Here is a 20,352-nt window from a genome sequence, read left to right as displayed (position 1 = left end):
TAAAATGTTTATTTTTTACAAAATGACAGTAATTAAAAAATATTCTGACAAAAGAAAGAACATACCAAGTGATGATAGTTGTTTCATGTGCCTACATGAAGTTGTTGTGGGCATTATGTCTATTCGATGATAAGAAAATTCAGCAGGTCCAGTATAAGTCAAATCTTTTAAAATCTTTTTAGCCTTAGTTGGTTCTATAACAACTACACATGCAGTATATGGTGTTCCTTCCACCTGATAAATAGAAATGCAGGGAAAAAATTATTCAAAATAAAAAACGTTAATGATTGAAGATAAATAGAATTCCAGGAAATAAATGTTTGACTCAAAAGGATCATTCAACTTTAAATAATTAAGTTTTATTAAGAATTATCCAAGTAAAAAGTGATTATAATAAAATTACCTTTTTCCAGCTATAAATGGCCACTTTTTCTTCATTTATACCATCATCATTTAGAGATTTAGAATATTTAAAAGGAATTGCTACCTGACCGGTTGGTTCTCTATAAGAGAGAAAAATGAAATCAAAATGGAATTAAGAAATTAAAAAAAAAAACATCTTCATAATGTGTCACAGAAATAATATCTAGTAATTTTTCAGGTTAACGTATAATAGATTATGATAAAAATACAAAAGCTAGTCCAGAAGTACGAACTATCAACTGTAAGATTTTAAATTACCATGATACTGAAACTGATTAATACATTCAACTCCTTATTTTCTACTAAAAGAATGCGACTAAAAATAAGACAAAAAAAATGGAAGGGATTCAGTTATATTATTATTATCTTTATTTATTTTTTTAATAATTTTCTTTTTCTCCTTTTTTATGAAGGCGAATACCACCCCTAAATCTCAAATTTTCATACACTAGCTATATGTAATTTTACAATTTGTATTGTCATTTCATGATTTTTTTTAAGCTCCACACATGAATTTCCTACTTCTGCACAAACTAAAATCTAAATGAGTAATATATCAATTCACTTTAAATTATTAGATTATAATAGTGACAAATTTTTATACAAAATTAGTCTCTTGTCTCCAAATTTTTCTTTCGAAAGTAGATATATTTTGATGTTGGATTTCCTGTGATTTTATTGCCAAATAGGATAGTGTCTGACTTTTATACAAACTCAGGGGTTTCTTTTTAATAACCGAGTCAAAGCTCATTCAAAATCTTGAAAGAAAATATTCATATTTAACTTTCTTTATAAAGAGAAAATACTGTGCAATAATCAATTTTCATCAGTTCAAATATGACACAGGTTTGGAACAAAAAAAAAAAAGCTGAATTCATAAAATAAAAAATTGTGCCAAATATAAAAACCAATAAAATAAAATATGATTAATTGAACATTAAACTGAATAAATGTATACAAAAAGTCACAAAATATGAAAAATATGTAAAAATTATTGCAAAAACGAAATTAATCTCAGAAATGAAAAAAAAATTATTTCAGAAAAACTAAAATCTGCATATACTGACATATTGCAAATACAGATGACACTGAAATTATCAAATTTCAGTGATTTGATTTGACATAAAGGATATTAGTACTTGGTTAAATGTGCAAAGGTTTTAAAATTGATATCTTTAACTGGATTGACATGCTTGTCATGAACTCCAATATCCTATTCAAGATTATTCATCAGATAAGAGAAATAGATATAAAAAAATAAGATATAATGTAGAAAAAAATAAGATATGTAGATATAAAAAAAGCAATAATTACAAAATAAGCAGAAAGCCAAATTGGGGGCAGGTCTAACCAATCTTGGGGGGGGGGGGTCAAAATCATCCAGCTCTGCTTTAGTTTTTGGCATTCAATATACTCCTATTTTCATAGACACTGACAACTAAAGAACCATACATAGAAAACCCAAATTTTCTGCTAAAGTATAATCTTATACATATCATGATGCAATGTTTATTGACTTCACAAACATTTTTTTAGAACAATGTCCAACTTCCTCAAAATAGAATATGTAATTAATATAAAATCAATATATCTTTGTTTTTTCTATAATGTAACTTAACAATAAATTAAGTTCAAGAGATTCATCAAAATATTGTCATCAGAATTGAGTTGGATACTAATGAATTATTTTTAATGTATTTTAAAGTCTTTTTTATTAAATTATCAGCATCTTAAAGGAATTCCATCCTCTTTTTTTAAGATATCACATTTATTAATATGCAGAAGCTATACAGTGCAATATTCAGCTATGAATACTCACATAATAGATTAAAATCACAATGAATTTTTTCAGTTTTTTTCTTTAATTTATTTTCAAAATTTGTATATGAAATTAAGTCACCCATTAAAAATATATCCTCACAATTTCATAGCAAAATACCCAGAAAATTCTGTGAATGTGTATAAATATGAGTGCACTGTAATTTGTGACTACTAAAATTCAGAGTAAGAACTGTTTGCATTTATTATTAAATCTGTTGGTTTCCATATCATTATTCAATATGTGGTAGCATAATAGCTTCAAAGGTATTATATGATCTACTTGTACACAATTTAATATACCTGAGCATAGCCTTATAGTGCTTCTGATATCGAAGTTTATCCTCAAGGTGCCAGATAAAAGTATGCACATGATGCCAACTGGTATAAGTTGGGTGACTGAAGGATGGATGAGTGAGAGCAATTCCTACAATGCAAATGAGATAAAAATATAATTAATACGATGAATATAGTAAAATGTTTATTGAAATAATGAAAGAAAAAAAATTGGATATAGGACAGAAAAACTTGTTTTTATGTAAAAATGTTATTTTCACTTTTTGCTTTTATTGCTTTAGATCGCTATTCAACATCTTATATTCTATATTAATTTTTGGAGAATCATTCATAGTGATTGTTTTTATTTGTATATTTAACTCCAGTCACTTTTATTTTATTTATTTTAGTTTTCAAAATAATAGCAAATGTAATACATGCATCTTTTAAAATATTGATTTGATATGAAAATATGATTTTGTACATGAAAGGGCTGGTAAAAGCAATTATAATAAATCTTCTAAAAAAGATATAGTTACAATCAGAGTAAAATAATCATAGTTACCAACGTAAGCTTCATAATAAAAGATGAAATACAAATTGTAAATATAAGCACTTTTTTTTTTTTTACAAATACAATTTAAAACTTATAAATCTATTATAATTTCACTTAAATTTTTAAATATAATTACCAAAATGACCAGGTGGCAAAACAGTAGTATAAAGACATGATTTACTTAAAAATTATATTTCAACAGATCATTAATTTTTGTTATATACTGATAATCATTCCCTTTTAATTACAAATACTATTGCATAAATAAAATAAGAAATAAAATTTATACAGCATTTTTGAAATATTAATTTCTGAAAATTAATTGTTAAAATGTAAAATAACAGTTACATAAATAATTATTTTAAAATACAGCATAGCAAATGTTTCAAATACCTGACTCATCAATTAGAAAGACATATAAAGATTCAGAATTTTTGAAATAAGAAACATCCTCTGTAAGATCTGCAAGTGATACATCAATACCAGTGACTCCAAATATGTTTTTTCCACTGAAGACTTGTTGAGATATACTGACAACCATCCCTAAATCCAAAGATTTATGAATTAAAAAAGAGCCATAGAACTCTTTTAAATTAAATTAATAATTAAAATAAATTACATTTTGAAAGAAATGTTTTAGACAAATTAGCTACATATTTATTTAAATGCATATTTAAAGTTTACATATACTGATAAAGTAGAAATAAGAAATTATAATAAAGAATATATTGATGCATTAGATATTAAGTTTGAACTGCAAATCAATTTAAACTGAATATAAAATGTGGCTTTTTTTTTTTTTTTTTTTGCATTTTGCATTTTGTAATTTGCAAATGTAGCCAAGATCTAATAATGAGTAATTTCTGACAATTTTTGCTTTAGACATACTAAGAAATATTTATAATACTACTTTTCATATTAAAAATCACTATCAATTTAATTCAACAAAAAGTTCTTCAACAATGAAATATATAAAAGAAACAAAAATTTAATTTCTTGTGCCCGAGTATGGTAAATGCAACAAATACCAATTTTTTCAAGAAAGCTAAACTTAAGTCGATCAGAGAAATAACAATACATAAATTACATAAAATCCATAATCATCTCAAGTTCTCCTGGGAGTTCAGTTAAATCAAAATGACAATGCCTTTCTAAACTCAATGATGACATCTAATAATATGGAGAAGAAAATCGTACATGTAAGAAGCTTAAAGTTTTTAGAGAAGATCAAAGTTGACTAATTCTGATTGATGAACCCTAAAAAGAATGTCTTAGAATTGTGAGGGAACTATATCTGCACTACACCAAATTTAACTTTTAATAACTTCAACTGGGAGCAAGATTTATATATATAATACACAAAGAGGTAAAAGAATTTTTTTAATTATTCTTAAACAAAAACAAAAAACAAAATAATCACAGCATGGAATGCAATTAATTACCTTTACTGACAGGATCAAAATATGGTAAAGAAAACACAGTCTTGGAGGATGGATGATCAGGAAAGTTTTCAAAAATATCACCAATTGTCAGAGAAATATCTTTTGTTGTATTAACAGCTATCATTACTCCTTTCTGAAAACATAATGGATTGTAAAATTTTATTTACATAACCCAATTAGATAAAATTATACATTTATATAACTGGAAAATAAATATATACATCTGAAATCTGCATTTATGAATTCAAATAAAGAACAAAGTATTAAAGAAAATAACAATATAATCAAAGTGCATTGTGATATAATTTCATTTTCCTGTTACTTATTTACCAAAAGTTATTTAAATTTCACACCTTAAAAAATTATGAATGGCTCAAGGATTATGGTATGATAAATTGCAAAAGTATACCAATTTAACAAACCAGACTTTGATACCAAAAGTATATCTACCTTATTCTAGTTTGTTCGATATTTTAAAACTTTTCTTATTTAATACATTGTTATATATTTTACAAACTATTATTTACCTGAATTTTTCTAGATGATTTATGATGAATGCTATACTTTTTGAAATTCTGATTTGCAATATCCTGCAAGAAATCTGTTTCATACATTACAGGTCGATCATCTGAAAGAAAAAAGAAAAAAAATTACATATTAGAAACACTTAGAAATATATATATTTTTTTAACACATAAACTGATTTGGTTTTTATGAAGCAAAAATCAAGAAGGTGTCTAAATTGTAAATAATTTCTTTTCAAAAATATTTCAGAATCATACAATAAAAACATCAGTTGTCTTCTGAGGGAGATAAAAAAATATAAATCCAGCACTTTTCTTGTTATCTCCCTCTAATAATCTTTTAATGATAAAAAAGTTTCTTTTAATATTTCAACAAACAAACAGCAAAATGTAATTTCAATCAATATAATGTATTTTACCAGTAAATGAAACACTTATTCAGATATTTATATTACACAACAGATTTAATAAACATGCTACATAGATATGGACTTCATTTGAATACATTCATCTTTCTTAGTAATAACAATTAAATTCTATTTTAATATCAATTATACATTAACTAACTTTTTTTGTTTTGTGAGAAATAAAAAATTATACTTTAAAATTCACTCAAAAACTAAATTGTTTATTTTGCTTCCTGCACATTCAATTCCAATAAACATTCTTTCATATAAAACAATAATAATAATATACATATATACAAAAAACTTTCCTTACCATCAATCAAAGCATATGTATTTATGACAATGTGACTTTTTGCTTTCTGATTACCATCTGATATTATTTCTAAAACTTGTTTGGCATCCACTAATGAAGACAATAAACCTCTGCTAACATAAGCAACTAAAATTTCATCTAGAATAGAAAAATATGATTATAGGTGTTTTATTTTTGAAAACCAAATTTTCATGTGTTAAATAAATGCTATAATAAAACTTACGATATATTGAAGTATTTTTTAGTTCTATTTCATGAATTATTTCATAAATTTTTCGAAATCCTAATACATGGTCTGTTGCATCTGAAAAATAAAAAAAGACAACTTAGAGACACAAAATGATAAATAATCACATTTAAATCTATCTTTTTTTCTTTCTTTTTTTTTTTTTTTTCTTTTTTTTTTTACACAACTGTGAAAAAGTACTTTCTGGATTTTATTCTCCCAAACCTGCTGTCTATCCTACAATATTTATCAACTTAAACTTGGACTTCAATGTGCTTTTATGTGATATTCAAATGTGCTTTTAAGCTTAATATATTGCAGTAAAAACAAAATATAATTATGTGTCTTAATGTATAACAGGCATTCTTAATATTATTGTACTTGAACAATAAACTCTAATTATTATAAAATCACTTTTAGATTAAAGCTTTAAGAATTGCAATTACAAAAATACAACTCTGAATTATGATGAAAATAACTAAACTGAAATTATTTTATCTAAAAAATTTTTAAAGCATTTTAAATTACAGAAGTATTACATTTTCAACAACATTAAAATTTTATAATTATCATTATCTTCTAAATGATTTTTCCCAATTCTATTACACTGTAATTAACAACTAACATTTCACTAACAGAATAAAAAAGTATTTTTCCTTCATAATCAAAGAAAATAAATTTAATGCCTGATGCTTAAAAATAAGATGTTCAATTATCTGTAGCTAGAATATATCATAAAGCATAAATTTATTGAAAAATATGAAGAAAAATTATTTCTACAATATTTTGCTAATGACTGATGTTTCATTTTATTATAATCCAGTTTATATAAGATTAATGAAAAACAATTACATTATACAGTAATTTTGTTTTTTAATTTACATGAATTAAAACATTAACACAAACTTACTATGCTTTCTAGTTAAATTATCAAAGAATCTTGTCAGCTCCAACTTAGTTTCACTGGTTGCATACAACAAAGTTTCTTTTGAACAATTATTTCCTTGGGGATACTGAATATCAGAGGCTAAGCCAAAAGTTACAACCTAAAATAAATTTTTAAAAAATCAAATAAAAGAAGATGAGACAAAATGAATGCATGTTTTCTTTTATATAATGTTACGGCTATCGAATCTTAGATTATTTAGACAAAATTGCACAGCTAAAGCGTTCACAAGTGATAACTAAATTTGTCAGCACTAAACATACAAATATAAATAACATATTTTTGCAGATGTAAGGCTGACAATACAGATTTGGAATGAACCTGAATTTATTTTCGTGGGAGGGCATGATTTATACAGAAAAATAAAGGTGGAAAGGTCTATTCACACCAGGATACTAGAAAAAAAGTACACATTTTCTTTTACTGAGAGATTCTTATGATTTCTTTGACACACATCATTCGGGAAAGGGAATCGACACCTTTGGGAAAAGATTGGGAGATTAAAGTTTTTTATCCCTTAGCTCGCTGTATGAGAACTCAGGCTCGCCACTCAAAACTGGAAAAAAAAAATCCCTGTGTTTTCCTTGTATGTATATTTAAGATACAAGGAAACGCATGAATAACACTCATATGCTAATAATAATCTAATATGATTTTAAGGAGTGGAAAAAGCAAGGAAAGGAAGCAACAATTCAACATTATTTGAAATAATAGCATATTTAAAGAAGGTTTATATTTATATATAAAAAAGTGTCTTGTTATTTATTATCTAGAATTTAGGAAGAGAAAATTTATATATTAAGGGAGGGGATATATTACCTCTCATGCTCTTTAGCATCAAGTCTTGCAAAATTAAGGAATCAGATTAAATAAAACACAAAACATTTTTATTATTATGATACAAATAAATAAATGATTACTTAAGAATATTTCGATTCCTTTTCAATCAATATTTTAGTAGCATTAAGTTATAAATTCTTAATTAAAGCTATTTAATCAATTTTAGGCAAACAATTTTTAGCTAAGCAAATAATGCTGGTTTCAAAACAAAAACAAAAAAAAATCTGAATAAAAATGGAAAAAAGAATAAAACCATGACAAGTCTTTAAAATATATCATTTCAAATTATTAATTTGAGAGATTTCTTTTTAATAAGCTTCCTAGTTTCAAAAATATTATTCACTATGAATGATAAAGAAAAAATATATATTCTTATTTAATTCCATAAATCTTCTATAAACAAACCCCTTAAAATTGCATGCTAATTAGTAATGAAAATTAACAGACTGAGAGTTTTCAACTGATATTCCTTAGAATTATTTAGAATTATACAATAATTAGCTTCTACATTTAAATCTAAATAGCCTATGAATAAGCCTATATGATTGAGGGCTATTCAATATAATTGAGGGCAATTTTTTTAAAAATAAAAATAAGCCCCACTTAATTTAATGTCATAAAAATAAAATTTCACAAATTGATAAAATACCTTATCATTAGAAGACAGTAGCCCAAGAATATGTTTTCCTATTATTTTGGCACTTCCAAATTGTAATAGACTTAAAGAATTTCCTTGGTCAATAACAATAATAACATGCTTTGTTTTTGATTTGACAGTGTCCAGATATATTTGTCTAAAAAAATACAAAAGAAAGTTACACAACATATTTTATAAACTATACAATGTCAATTACAGTAAAATTCTGATGAGCAGCATTAAACAGAAAAACTTTAAATTTACTTCAAACAAAGGATAAATTAATTCACTGAACACTAAAGCAACTTTAAACATGCAAAAAGCAGAACAGATTATGTATTGGAAATGTAATATAGTATAATTTTAATACAACATTCACTAATCAAAATACTTTTGTATCATAAAAAAAAAATTCAAAGTCAAACCATGCATTTAGATGAGGAATACATTTACTAGTAGAAAAGAGAAATTTGGAAATAAAAATTAAGATCAAATCATTTCAGCTTCAATAAAAAAGTAAATGAAATGCAGTTCTAAAATTTAAATGTTATTGGATAATCATGAAGTCTTAAAACTGAATTCTTAAATATTAGAATTAATCCAGGAAACTTCCATTTTCCCATTTAGAAGAAAACAATAAAATCTCCTATTAAAAAATGAATTAGTTGACAGTGATGTGGAAATTGAAAAATATACTTTTCACATTCATTACAAGAATCTTTTTCCGTTGAAGATTAATTCTTGATTCAACAATTTCTTGAAAAATTTGAAGAGGGAGGTTATTTTTTAAAATTATATCAGCTAAAACGATTTCAAATACTGAATATCATATCTTGAAATATCTTAATTATTAACATGTTATACCACATTTCTGATTTTAATATATTCTTCAATTACATTTCTTTATAAATATTTAAACTGCAATTCACACGAGGAAAAGATTATCACAATTAAAAAAATTCAAAATGAACAGACAATTGAAAAAGTATAAAGTGACAGCTTTTATGGATTTTTCATGAAATAAATAAAACTATTAAGAATGAATTAAACAAATGAAAAAAGAATACAATTACAAATTTTTCCTCATGAAGAAAAAGATGACAAAGTAGAAACATACCTATGACGATCAGTTTTTTGCTCACAGTCTTTGAAATTCAGATGATAACCAGGATATTCAAAATGAGCACCATCATGAGAAATGAAATACTGCCAAAGTAGTGATGGGGCTTTCTTGAAGTGCATTTGGAAAGCTGAAATATAAGAATATCTATGATATATAATGCAACACATACAAACAGCTTGAAATACAATTAGTTTATACAGTATTTTATCTAAATAAGGTTATAGCAGGGGTGTTTGTGGGACCCCAAAAAATCCCCTGAAACTTTTACGGACTTACTACCGACATTTTGGAGTTTCGAGAAGGGGGGGGGGGAGAAATGAAAAATTACGATTATGAAGTATTGAATGACCTAATTATAAAAGTTCAATTAATTACTTTTTTTGCAAAATTAATAACCATTAATTTTGCAAAATTAAGACCTTTGAACCCAGGTCACGTGATCGCACATCTGGTCGAACGAAGTCTCTCCCTTTTTTTTCTGCCGCGCCTACTTGCCGAAAAGAATGTCCGAGAACCGGGGGAATGAGTCATAACTCACAATAAGGAAAGAACAAAAAAGAAGTTTTTTCCCCCTTTTCACGCATTATCACTGCCTTTGGAGAAAGAAAGGAAAAGTTTTCACCACACACGCTGACCTTGCGTTTTCTGCTTTCAAAGCAAACAAAATTACCCAGATCAAAATACATAATTCATTATTATTCCTACTTCCTTTTGAACGACGATCCCCGGAATTTCCGGGTATCGAAGTTCAAAATCCCCGGAATTCCGGGGTTTCCCCGGAGCACAAACACCCCTGGTTATAGAGAAGAAATAACTTGAATCAATGCACAATTGTTATAGCATTGAAAATGTCTCCAAAAATAAAGAATAATTAATTTTATGTGTATATATATATATATATATATATATATATATATATATATATATTAGAACTGTAAAGGAAAGTTTTCACATTCTCATATGAAGCACAAATCAATTTCTTGATTAGAAAAATCAATAATGCAAATTAAAATTTGAACTCAGAAAATTTCAGATGAAATAGATGAAATTATGCAGTTAGAAACCAGCTTCAAAACACATTTTTAGACGCTGCAGAAACAATTTAAATACTGTGGATTTGTTTGCATGTTTAATAATTAATAAATTATAAGAAATTTATCATTTTCTTTCTTGTTGAGTTTTGAAAGAATGCAAGTTGGTAACTCAAGTGATATAGCATATATAAATTAGAGTTGTTACATAGAGTTTTTAGAAAATACAGGAAATTTTAGTAATATATTTTTTAATTAAAAATTAATTAAAACATTTAAGATTAATCATTGTTTGTTTTTTTCTGACAATGAGGGGAAAAAATTATTATATATGTATACTAGCTAATCTAAACTAAAAAAACTGAACTCAGTGGCACAACAGCCCTTGTGGGTCAAGGCCTACAATGCCCATATTTCCTTTCTTGACCGAGGGCCCTGGGGTGCAAGGCGTATGTCCTGGTTACGTGGTCAGCATAAAGTGAATACTAGCTAATCTAATGAGATATAATTGAGGAAATATTTATAAACAGGTGAAATATGATTTATGCACCTTTTGCAAATGGTGAAATGTCTGTAAAATTACTCAATAGTAAAATCCAGATAAATGTTAATGTTAACACAGAAGTTTTATCAAACAATTGCTGGAACTATGAAGTTTAGTATACTAATATAATAAACAAAATAAATAAACTAAGTCACTTTCATTATTTCCAGCAGAAAAAGACCAAAAAATATGTTTCTCTCCCCCCCCCCAAATAATATTGCCAAATACATAATTTAACACATAAGCACACTTCTACACTTGAAAATAATTTTGAAATGGAGTATTGTGTCTAAGATTGAGTTAATTTCCAATTACAAATTGTGGCATATGGCTATCCCAAAAAGCAACTGATTCAGCTCAAAAAAAGAAGGGCATGGTATAAACTATAGTTCCCTTCATTTTGCAATACCAACTATATAAAATATAACAGAATGTGTTAACTTGAAATTCAAAAAAGTGCTAGAAGATTTCTTATTGTATAATTGTTCCTTGATTAGAGCATACCAAACATATTTATATGCTTCTACAATTAAAAAGGGCTCAAAATTAATGAATATACTTCGATAGCAAGATCAAATGATATAAATGTTAAATTCAGATTTTAACTTAAAAAAATTATAAAGATACAGATACTTAAAACCACTATTAAGACTTTACTTTTAAAAAGGCCATAAAGCAAATGGGAGTGGGGGAGAGCAGTAATAATATTTATTATTATCACAAAACAAGCTTATTATTGTTTTCTAATTAACTCTAATCTTATTATATTATATGAAAAATATGCTTTTGAGAGACAATGATCCTGATTAATAATAATTTTTTTTCTTATAAATAATAATAAACAATACTAAAAAGTAAAACTAATCTGCTTTATTACAAATGCAAAAATATTTTTGTGATAAATGAGAAAAAAGTTGCACATGATTTAAATCTACAATCTTAGCTTCTAATATACTAAATATTTTATATACTTTTTAATACACAATATTTTTTTAAGAAAAAGGTTTAAAAAATTCTTAGATAAAAATATTAAACTTTAATATATAAATTATTACCTTGAGTTAAATATTTAAAATACTTAACTATTTATATATATATATATAAATGAATTTCTGGGAGAATAAAGAAAATAAAAAGAATAATTATAAGAAAGAAATTTTGTTAATTCATGAGCAAGTCAAAAAAATTAATATACCTGCACAAAATGTTTTACCAATATACAATCCTGATGGTGAATGTGAATAAGGAAATGTCATGCATCCTCTATCAAGTGTAACATCTATTCCAAAGTGCTCACTATATCTGCAAAAAATTAATTAAATATTCTATTAAAATGCTTAAAACTGTTTATTATTAAACATATTTTAATTATGTATATGCATTCAAATATTTAAATAAAACTATTTACTATATAATTTTTCTGGATAAAAAACACAATCCCCTTACTGCAATCACTGCAGCAAATTTGTCAATTTTCATATGAAAGTTCAGATTATTACATACTAGCCGCCTTTGGCGACCAGCCGGTTCGCCAATCTTAATGTTCGTTAAAATTTTAATAATTAAATATTTTATGCAATTCCAACTTTAATAGATTCTTCAGCAAAATATTTTAAAACTTCAAATTTTGATAGTCATATAATTCACTCATAATATTATAAAGGCCTTCAGTCATAACGTGATATGTATCTCTCTAATTTTCTGTTACCCCTCGTAGAATTTATGCTTTAAATTAAAGTGTAAAGGATTAATCTGCAATTAATATAATAATATTTTTTACTGAAACAAAGCATTTTTTTTTTTAATAATATGATTACTGATAATAGAGTCACTGAGCGTTTAAACTTTATGGGCACTAAAGAATATCTTTCTTAATTTATATAATATCTCAAGAATTTGTCAACAAAATTTTCTCAGATTCATCATGAACGGATAGATTCATTAACAATGTTTCATTTTAAATGCATCAAACACTAAGAAAATAAAATGAATCGTTTAAAATAATCGGTCGAAAACAGGTTTAAAAAAACTACTTAAAAAACGATGTACTTAAAACTATAAGCATATATCAAAAAATATATAACTAACATAAATACAATTTAATTACAAAAGCATGCAATTAGCCTAAAAATAATTTAAATCATTGAAAACAGGTTAAAAAAAACTACTTAAAAAATGATGTACTTAAAACTATAAGCATATACAAAAAAATATATAACTAACATAAATACAATTTACTTACAAAAGCATACAACTAACCTAAAAGTAATTTAAATCGTCCGTTGTTAATGGTTGCCATGCCAACAATCAGAACACAGTGCGCATGCGTGAATTTTCTTCGCCTTTTACGGTAACGCAAATGCGTGAATTTTTCTACGCCAGTTGGGGTAACGCTATGCAGATTATACATTTTTAATTTCCTTTATTCTGTGTTATTTTAATTCAAAAGTACTTCAGAATGAATCTGAAACATGGATTAATTAACAATGTTTAATTTTAAATGCATAAAACATTAAGAAAATAAACAGAATCGTTTGAAATAATCCGCCGAAAAATCTTAACCCTAGCCTCATTACTGTTGGGAGAAAAAAAGAACTAAAGCCTAAATCATTTGGCGTTGGGGAAAATGGAAAATTATTTTGGCGGAAAAGTTGGCGGTGGGGAAAATGGAAGATTTTTTTGGCGGGAAAGTTAGTTTTTAATTAATAATTAAAATTCTAATTAAAATTTCAAAAAACGGGACCCCAGGTGCACATTCCCGACCTCTAAGGTATACATGTACCAAATTTGGTAGCTGTATGTCAAATGACCTGGCCTGTAGAGCGCCAACACACACACACACACACATTGAGCTTTATTATAAGTATAGATATAGATATAGAAGTAATTAATGATTCCCAAATTCTCAAGAGAATCTTTAATAACATTACTTAATTGTATATTCTCAATAAAGAAAAAAAATGATAAGATTTCCCTGACAAAGATATTGTTCCAAATTTGCCAATATTTAAGAGATATCTAAAAATAAAAAGTGTAACACAACAAATAGATCAATTTTATTTTTTAATTATGTTTAAGTATGTAAATGTCTAAACAACATAAATGATCTTTTTATCGTAAATTTAGTGTAATAAAATATTATCAATCAAATTTGGCTAGTATTATTAAATTAGTATTATTAATATGGTGGGAGAACAGCTGGTTTCCAAAAATAAATAATGTTTATTCTAAAATATTTTAATTATTATTGTTTAAATCTAATAATATCAATCTTATCACTCACTAGCACAGTTTCAAAATAGGAATGATATGTGGATTGCATAAAAAGTGAGTGGGAGCAATTCTGATTTTTCTCCTAGGTAACATTTAATGTAGATATATATCCAATGTTAGCTTAAATGAAAATTTAATTTATTATTTACATAAATGTATTGATTTTATCAATTAAAATTCATCTCACTAAAAACAGAAATAAAGTTCTATCTTTAAAATAAGATAAAACAATATAAACTATACAAATGCAATAAAAACCAAAAAAAGCTGAATGATTGTACATTCCATATTAATTAAACTTTTTAACATGATCTTTCTTTGTCTCGAAAAAAAATTGTTATACTTTTTATAACATAAATTATAAGAGTAGAGCTGAATGTCTTGGTATGTATGCCTTAACCACATAAAGGCAATTAATCACCAAAAAAGAATCATAAAAAATGTCATATTTATTGCAACTAATGATAAATCGATATAGATGGTCATATAAGTTGATTGAATATGTTCACCAATAGCATGAAGTCGAGCCAAAACTTCACCAACGGCATATGGTTAATACACAAACACCAATATATTCAAATATCATATAAGGGCTATTCAATGTCTCACCTTAATGATTCCGATTTAAGCTGACAACAAGCAATGTCTGTGTGTTCAAAACGAAACTGTTGAGAATCATTAATACTTTCAATATACTGTTTGTTTTTTGTAAGGATAGATATATATTCCTTCAATTTTCGACTGAGTTTATAGTTTATCTAAAATGACAAAAAAAAACATATATTAATAATACTCATAGGTGAAAAAATAAGAACAGATGTAATGTGATTGTTAATAACAAAAAATAAAAGAAGAATTAAAACACATGATTTTAATAAATTTCCTATTGAATTATAATCCATAAATATTTTATTACTTTCATAAATATTTTAAACATATAAATGAAAAGGCTAAAAATTATATCTTTATCCAGAGAAACAAACTGGTAGATTTAAAATTTTAATCTAAAAAACAAACATTAAAGCACTATTAGTATAAAGACAAAACTACATTAAGTATGTATAGCATTATTTTACTTCTAACAAACATTTATGAAAATATTAATAAAACAATCATTGCATATACAAAATATCAGTCACTGGAATTAGTGGTTATTAAAATAATGTACTAAGAAGAATCTTCAAATTTTGATCTTCAATAATAGAAGAAATGCAGTATGAAATTTTTGTAGCAACAAGAAAACAATTTAAATTTTATTACAACGATGAAATGTGTTGCTATAGAATATATTTTAAAATATTTTAATATGTAAAATTATAATATTTTAGTATTTTTAAATAATATTTTAAAAATACTTTCAAGCAGCAGGGAATTTTGACCTCTCCCAACCAGCTATTTATTTTCTTTAAATGTTGTTTCTATTGAGCCAGTAACTCCAAACTTTTATTTTGATGCATAGTCCTGTACCATTCGATATCAAGAAATATAAAAAAAAATTTACCATTCATAGGTTTTTGTAAAATAACCCCTGAATAACTAATTTTACAAAAAAAGATTTAAACTACAGAATTAAATTAGAGTAACATTTCTACAATCTGGAATGAAGCTCAGATAAACCAATATAACAAATTTTTAAAAATCATGAAAGTCTCAAAAAGATGTAAACTAGGATTTTTCTGCTTTTATTAGATATTCTTATTGAATACCCCACAACCTAAACTAAAATTTTAGATCCATCTTCATACAAAATACGTTTAAAGAATAAATTAGCTACAAATTAAGAGAGTAACCTTATCCAATAGGTTAAATTGACCTTAAGACATTTAAATATGAAATCAACTAATCTGGATTGAGAAGTGCAGTATACACACAAAAAAAAAAAAAATTGTGATGCAACAAAATTATCCCTCTCTCTCCAGATAAAATATCTTAGCTCCTAATTTGAATCAAAAATATCACTATAATTCAAAAGCAAAAAGAAAAAGAATAAAATAAAATCATTAAACTTATGTTTCATTTACAAGATGTTTTTAGGATTTAAAGATCAAATGTGAATTGCATGAATTTCAAATGCTATTCAGTCATCTCAGCAATCAATAACAGTAACTATATTGACTGAACTAGAGTATGGATTTAATTCTGTGGATAAAAGAGAAAATGCAGAATTTGGATTTAGTTTTGTGCTATAAAATAAGGAAATATTGAAACTTGGTAATGGATTGTAACAAGAAATATGGCAAATAAATAGTGAAATAATTAACTTCTATTTTCAAATTTGTATTATCTTGTACATGTGGGATATTCACTTCTCAGATACAGAAGTATACATGCACCTATTCACTTTTGTACTACATTATCTAAGTTAAATAATTCATCCCATATCTAAATATATAACTGTCTAAATGGAATTGCATTTAACTGTATACTAACTATCCAATAATTACATCCGATATATAAATATACTAGCTCAAGTAGATCACACCTACCCTTACTATATGTAATTCAGTATTTACATCATTATGAATCTTAGTTCACAGATAAAAGTTCATAAAAATAAAACTGAACCAAACTAATAACGTAATCTATTATCAAGCAAATATATTTCTGACAGTATACAAGTACTCAAACATAATAGTGAATTATTATAATTAAAATACAGTAATAAATATAAATACTTTTTTAAAGTATGCTTATTTTCATATAAAAGCTCTTATTAACACTTTGACTAATCAAACACTATATTTAGACTGTTATATTTATTCATTAATACATAAAAAAGTAATGAGCCTAGCTTCTACCTATAATTTTACAAAAAATTTGTAAAAAATAAATTTTTATTAATTCTTAATGATGAAATAAATTCAGTGAATCTACTTACTTAGGATTTTTAAGCTGCTTTCAAAATACACTATCACCAATGAGAAGAATTCTGAATTTTATTATTATTATTATAACAGGAAAAACCATTTTACACCATGAGAAAAGTTTTAATGCATACTGTAATTTTTTACATCAATTCATTTCATATTTAATTTCAAAACATATCAAGGACTTTGGTAAATGAAGTACTATCATTCACTATAAAATTTCAGTAAGTGTTAGCTTTTTTTAACAATTATTTCAATATTATAGGAACCTAAATTAAGAAATAATGATGTTTTTTATCCTGCTATAAAAAAAAGCAATTATCTGGTCTGAACAAAAACATTTACCAAAGAAGGATTTTGATAGATTCAATGATGAAGTAACAATAAATAATACTGTCAGAAGGCAGTATACATAGGTAAAACATATTGAGTTATTTTCTTACATTAAAATAAAATATAGATCTACAAATAATATACTTTTGTCAACATTTCAATGAAAAACTTATTATTAATTAATAATTAAAATGATTTAAATTCAATATAATTTGATACGTTTGATTTTGACCCATGTGACTGTAAAATTTAATAGCTTTCATTGTAATAACAAATGTTTAATATTTAATATTGTATTACTTTTTAGAATTATTTTTGTAAAAGTTTTTGTTGTTGTTGTTGTTATTAATTGTAAATCATACTGGTTTTAGAAGAAAAAAACATGCCACAATTCAGAAGAAGAAAAAACCTGAATTAATACAAATATACTTATATAATTTAAAAAAATATTTAAATATTATCTTAAATTTCATGCATGTCAATTAAAATAAATAATAATCAAAATTCCATAGGAAAAAAACTGAGTAAGGAAAGCTGTCGGCAAGTATGTATCAGATACAAAATGATAAAATAACAAAATTTATAGTAATATAAAATAAAAAATACCTCTTCAAGAATCTCTTGTGAATCATCCAATTTGTCAGCTGTTGGTAGAGTATCATAAATAGCCTAAAAAAATCCTTTGATTAGAAAACATTTTTTATTCATTCATTTTTTTAAAAACAAATCAAATTTCTATCATTTTAATTCAACACATTAACACACATGTATAATAAGTGTAAGTTACAACAAATATAACATAAATTTCAAAAAACAAAAAATATTATATACAAATTAATTACTTGTATGTCATCTAAACTTTCTCCCCCCCCCCATTACAGATAACTAAAATTTCCAAAAAAAGTAATAGGCTGCTATTACATTTTTAATGAAGGAAGGACAGTAAAGTTGAATATTTATATATAGAGATAAGACCATGGACCATATATATATAGTCACAAGTGCATAGATGGTCATAGTCATTGTTCTCTATGGTGAAAAAGTTATTTGATTTTCTAAAACTTGGCTAAGCTCAGAACAATAAGCAATGCATTAAGAGATTTTAGAAACTTAGGAAAAAAATTAGGAAATAAGAGGCCAAATGAGAATTTTAAAAAGATTCTCATTCACTATATCAAAGTGAATGTGAGTTTTGATAATAAATCAACCAATTGCAAAATTATTAAACAATTTGATAGTTCCCCATCTATTGTTCAACCAAATCTGACACAACCTTACAATTTTTATCTTATTAGTCAAATGAAAGACAATCTTCGGACAAATTAAATTATTGTTTTGGCCTAATTGAAAATTATAGCATAACCATCAAATTATAATTTTTCAAAAACAGTAAATCCCCAAATATAATAACTGGATTGTAGTCTTTCACTGATATTTAATGAGTTTTCTATCATATGGCATGATTTGGTCATGACTGTCAAAATATCAATGCTGTATTCGTTAATTTTACCTTTATTTCATCAATATACATATTATAAATAAATCATAAGGAAATATGATGATGTATAAACAATGTAATAAAATCTCAAATTTAATCTCTTTGCTCTCTTTTATCTTCACTTATGTTTTATGCAAAGGAGCTCATTGAATAATAAATTTTAAAAAATCTTTAGAAAAGAATGTATGCATTTAAGGAAAAATAATTTTTTTAAAAAATGCATTCTTAACATTTTATTAGATCTCTAGCTAATTAAATCATAGAGTACAATTGACAAGCTTTAATTTTTTTTAAATGATAAACTGCCAAACATAGTAACATAATCATTTTCTTTAGTTAATATTTGACGAGTTTTCTACTGTTGGACAGAGATTGACAAAAAAAAATCTATTCAATTGTTTTTAGTTTTACCAAATGAATTCCATTAATAAACACTAAAAAATTTTATCACAAAAACAGAAAGAGTTTAACAAGGTTACAATTTAAACATATTTTCAGCACAAAGGATATTACATGCTACATATTCAGGATAACGCTAAAACAACTCTTAGAACTCTCAAACTACAAATTATGCACAAAAACATGAAAAAGGCTATTCAAAATTTCATTATCAGTGCACATTCAGTATATGCATTTAAATGCAATGAAAACAAACAAGCTTTGGAAGAAAAGAAAATGTGCTTGTATGATTCTATGGATTTAATAATAAGGAAAATTGTTTCTTACATTTAGGATATCTAATTAAGTTAATACAACTTCTGAACCTTTCTTTTCAAATTTCAAATAAAATTAATGTTACATTTTTTTATTTAAAATCTTATAAAAATCAAATTAATATATCAAAAAATATAATTTTATATGAATGTCCATTTACAAAAAATCTTGTTACATATATATATATATATATATATATATATATATACTGTAACAATGCTAATCTAATAAATATTGAGAAACATCATTTTTTTTTTCCTCTTCTCATTTTTTATTTATTACAATAATGCAAAAAATGACATCAAACTTTAAGACTTCTAATAAATTATACATTAAATATATTTGTCTAATAATTTATATAAGACAAATATTAATAATTAATATTGTATAATTTATTTTATTGTATATGTATTTACTTACAAATTTTGCTTAAGAGAAGTTTGAGATGGATAATAAATGAGAGTAATATTAACACACCAATAGTGTAATCATTTAATAAAACTTTGATAAAATGAAAAACTAAAGCGACTAAGAATATAATCTGTCATTAAGTAAATATCA

General features: G+C 25.1%; 1 protein-coding gene across 1 annotated transcript in view; it reads right to left on the bottom strand.

Annotated features, from left to right (window-relative positions):
- LOC129959289 (VWFA and cache domain-containing protein 1-like) overlaps positions 1-20,352 on the bottom strand; it is a 35,544-nt gene that overhangs the window by 14,582 nt on the left and 610 nt on the right. The window contains exons 2-15 of the mRNA XM_056072112.1: positions 18,186-18,248; positions 14,989-15,137; positions 12,302-12,408; positions 9,526-9,658; positions 8,421-8,565; positions 6,896-7,031; positions 5,983-6,063; positions 5,760-5,897; positions 5,043-5,143; positions 4,516-4,648; positions 3,467-3,616; positions 2,545-2,668; positions 404-503; positions 66-234 (exon numbers count right to left, since the gene is read on the bottom strand). Coding sequence (XP_055928087.1) covers positions 66-234; positions 404-503; positions 2,545-2,668; positions 3,467-3,616; positions 4,516-4,648; positions 5,043-5,143; positions 5,760-5,897; positions 5,983-6,063; positions 6,896-7,031; positions 8,421-8,565; positions 9,526-9,658; positions 12,302-12,408; positions 14,989-15,137; positions 18,186-18,248 — 1,729 coding nt within the window. The remainder of the gene's footprint in view (positions 1-65; positions 235-403; positions 504-2,544; positions 2,669-3,466; positions 3,617-4,515; positions 4,649-5,042; positions 5,144-5,759; positions 5,898-5,982; positions 6,064-6,895; positions 7,032-8,420; positions 8,566-9,525; positions 9,659-12,301; positions 12,409-14,988; positions 15,138-18,185; positions 18,249-20,352) is intronic.

Source organism: Argiope bruennichi, chromosome 2, assembly GCF_947563725.1.
Source record: "Argiope bruennichi chromosome 2, qqArgBrue1.1, whole genome shotgun sequence".
NCBI classification, from domain to species: domain Eukaryota; kingdom Metazoa; phylum Arthropoda; class Arachnida; order Araneae; family Araneidae; genus Argiope; species Argiope bruennichi.
This window is presented reverse-complemented; position numbering and strand designations above follow the sequence as displayed.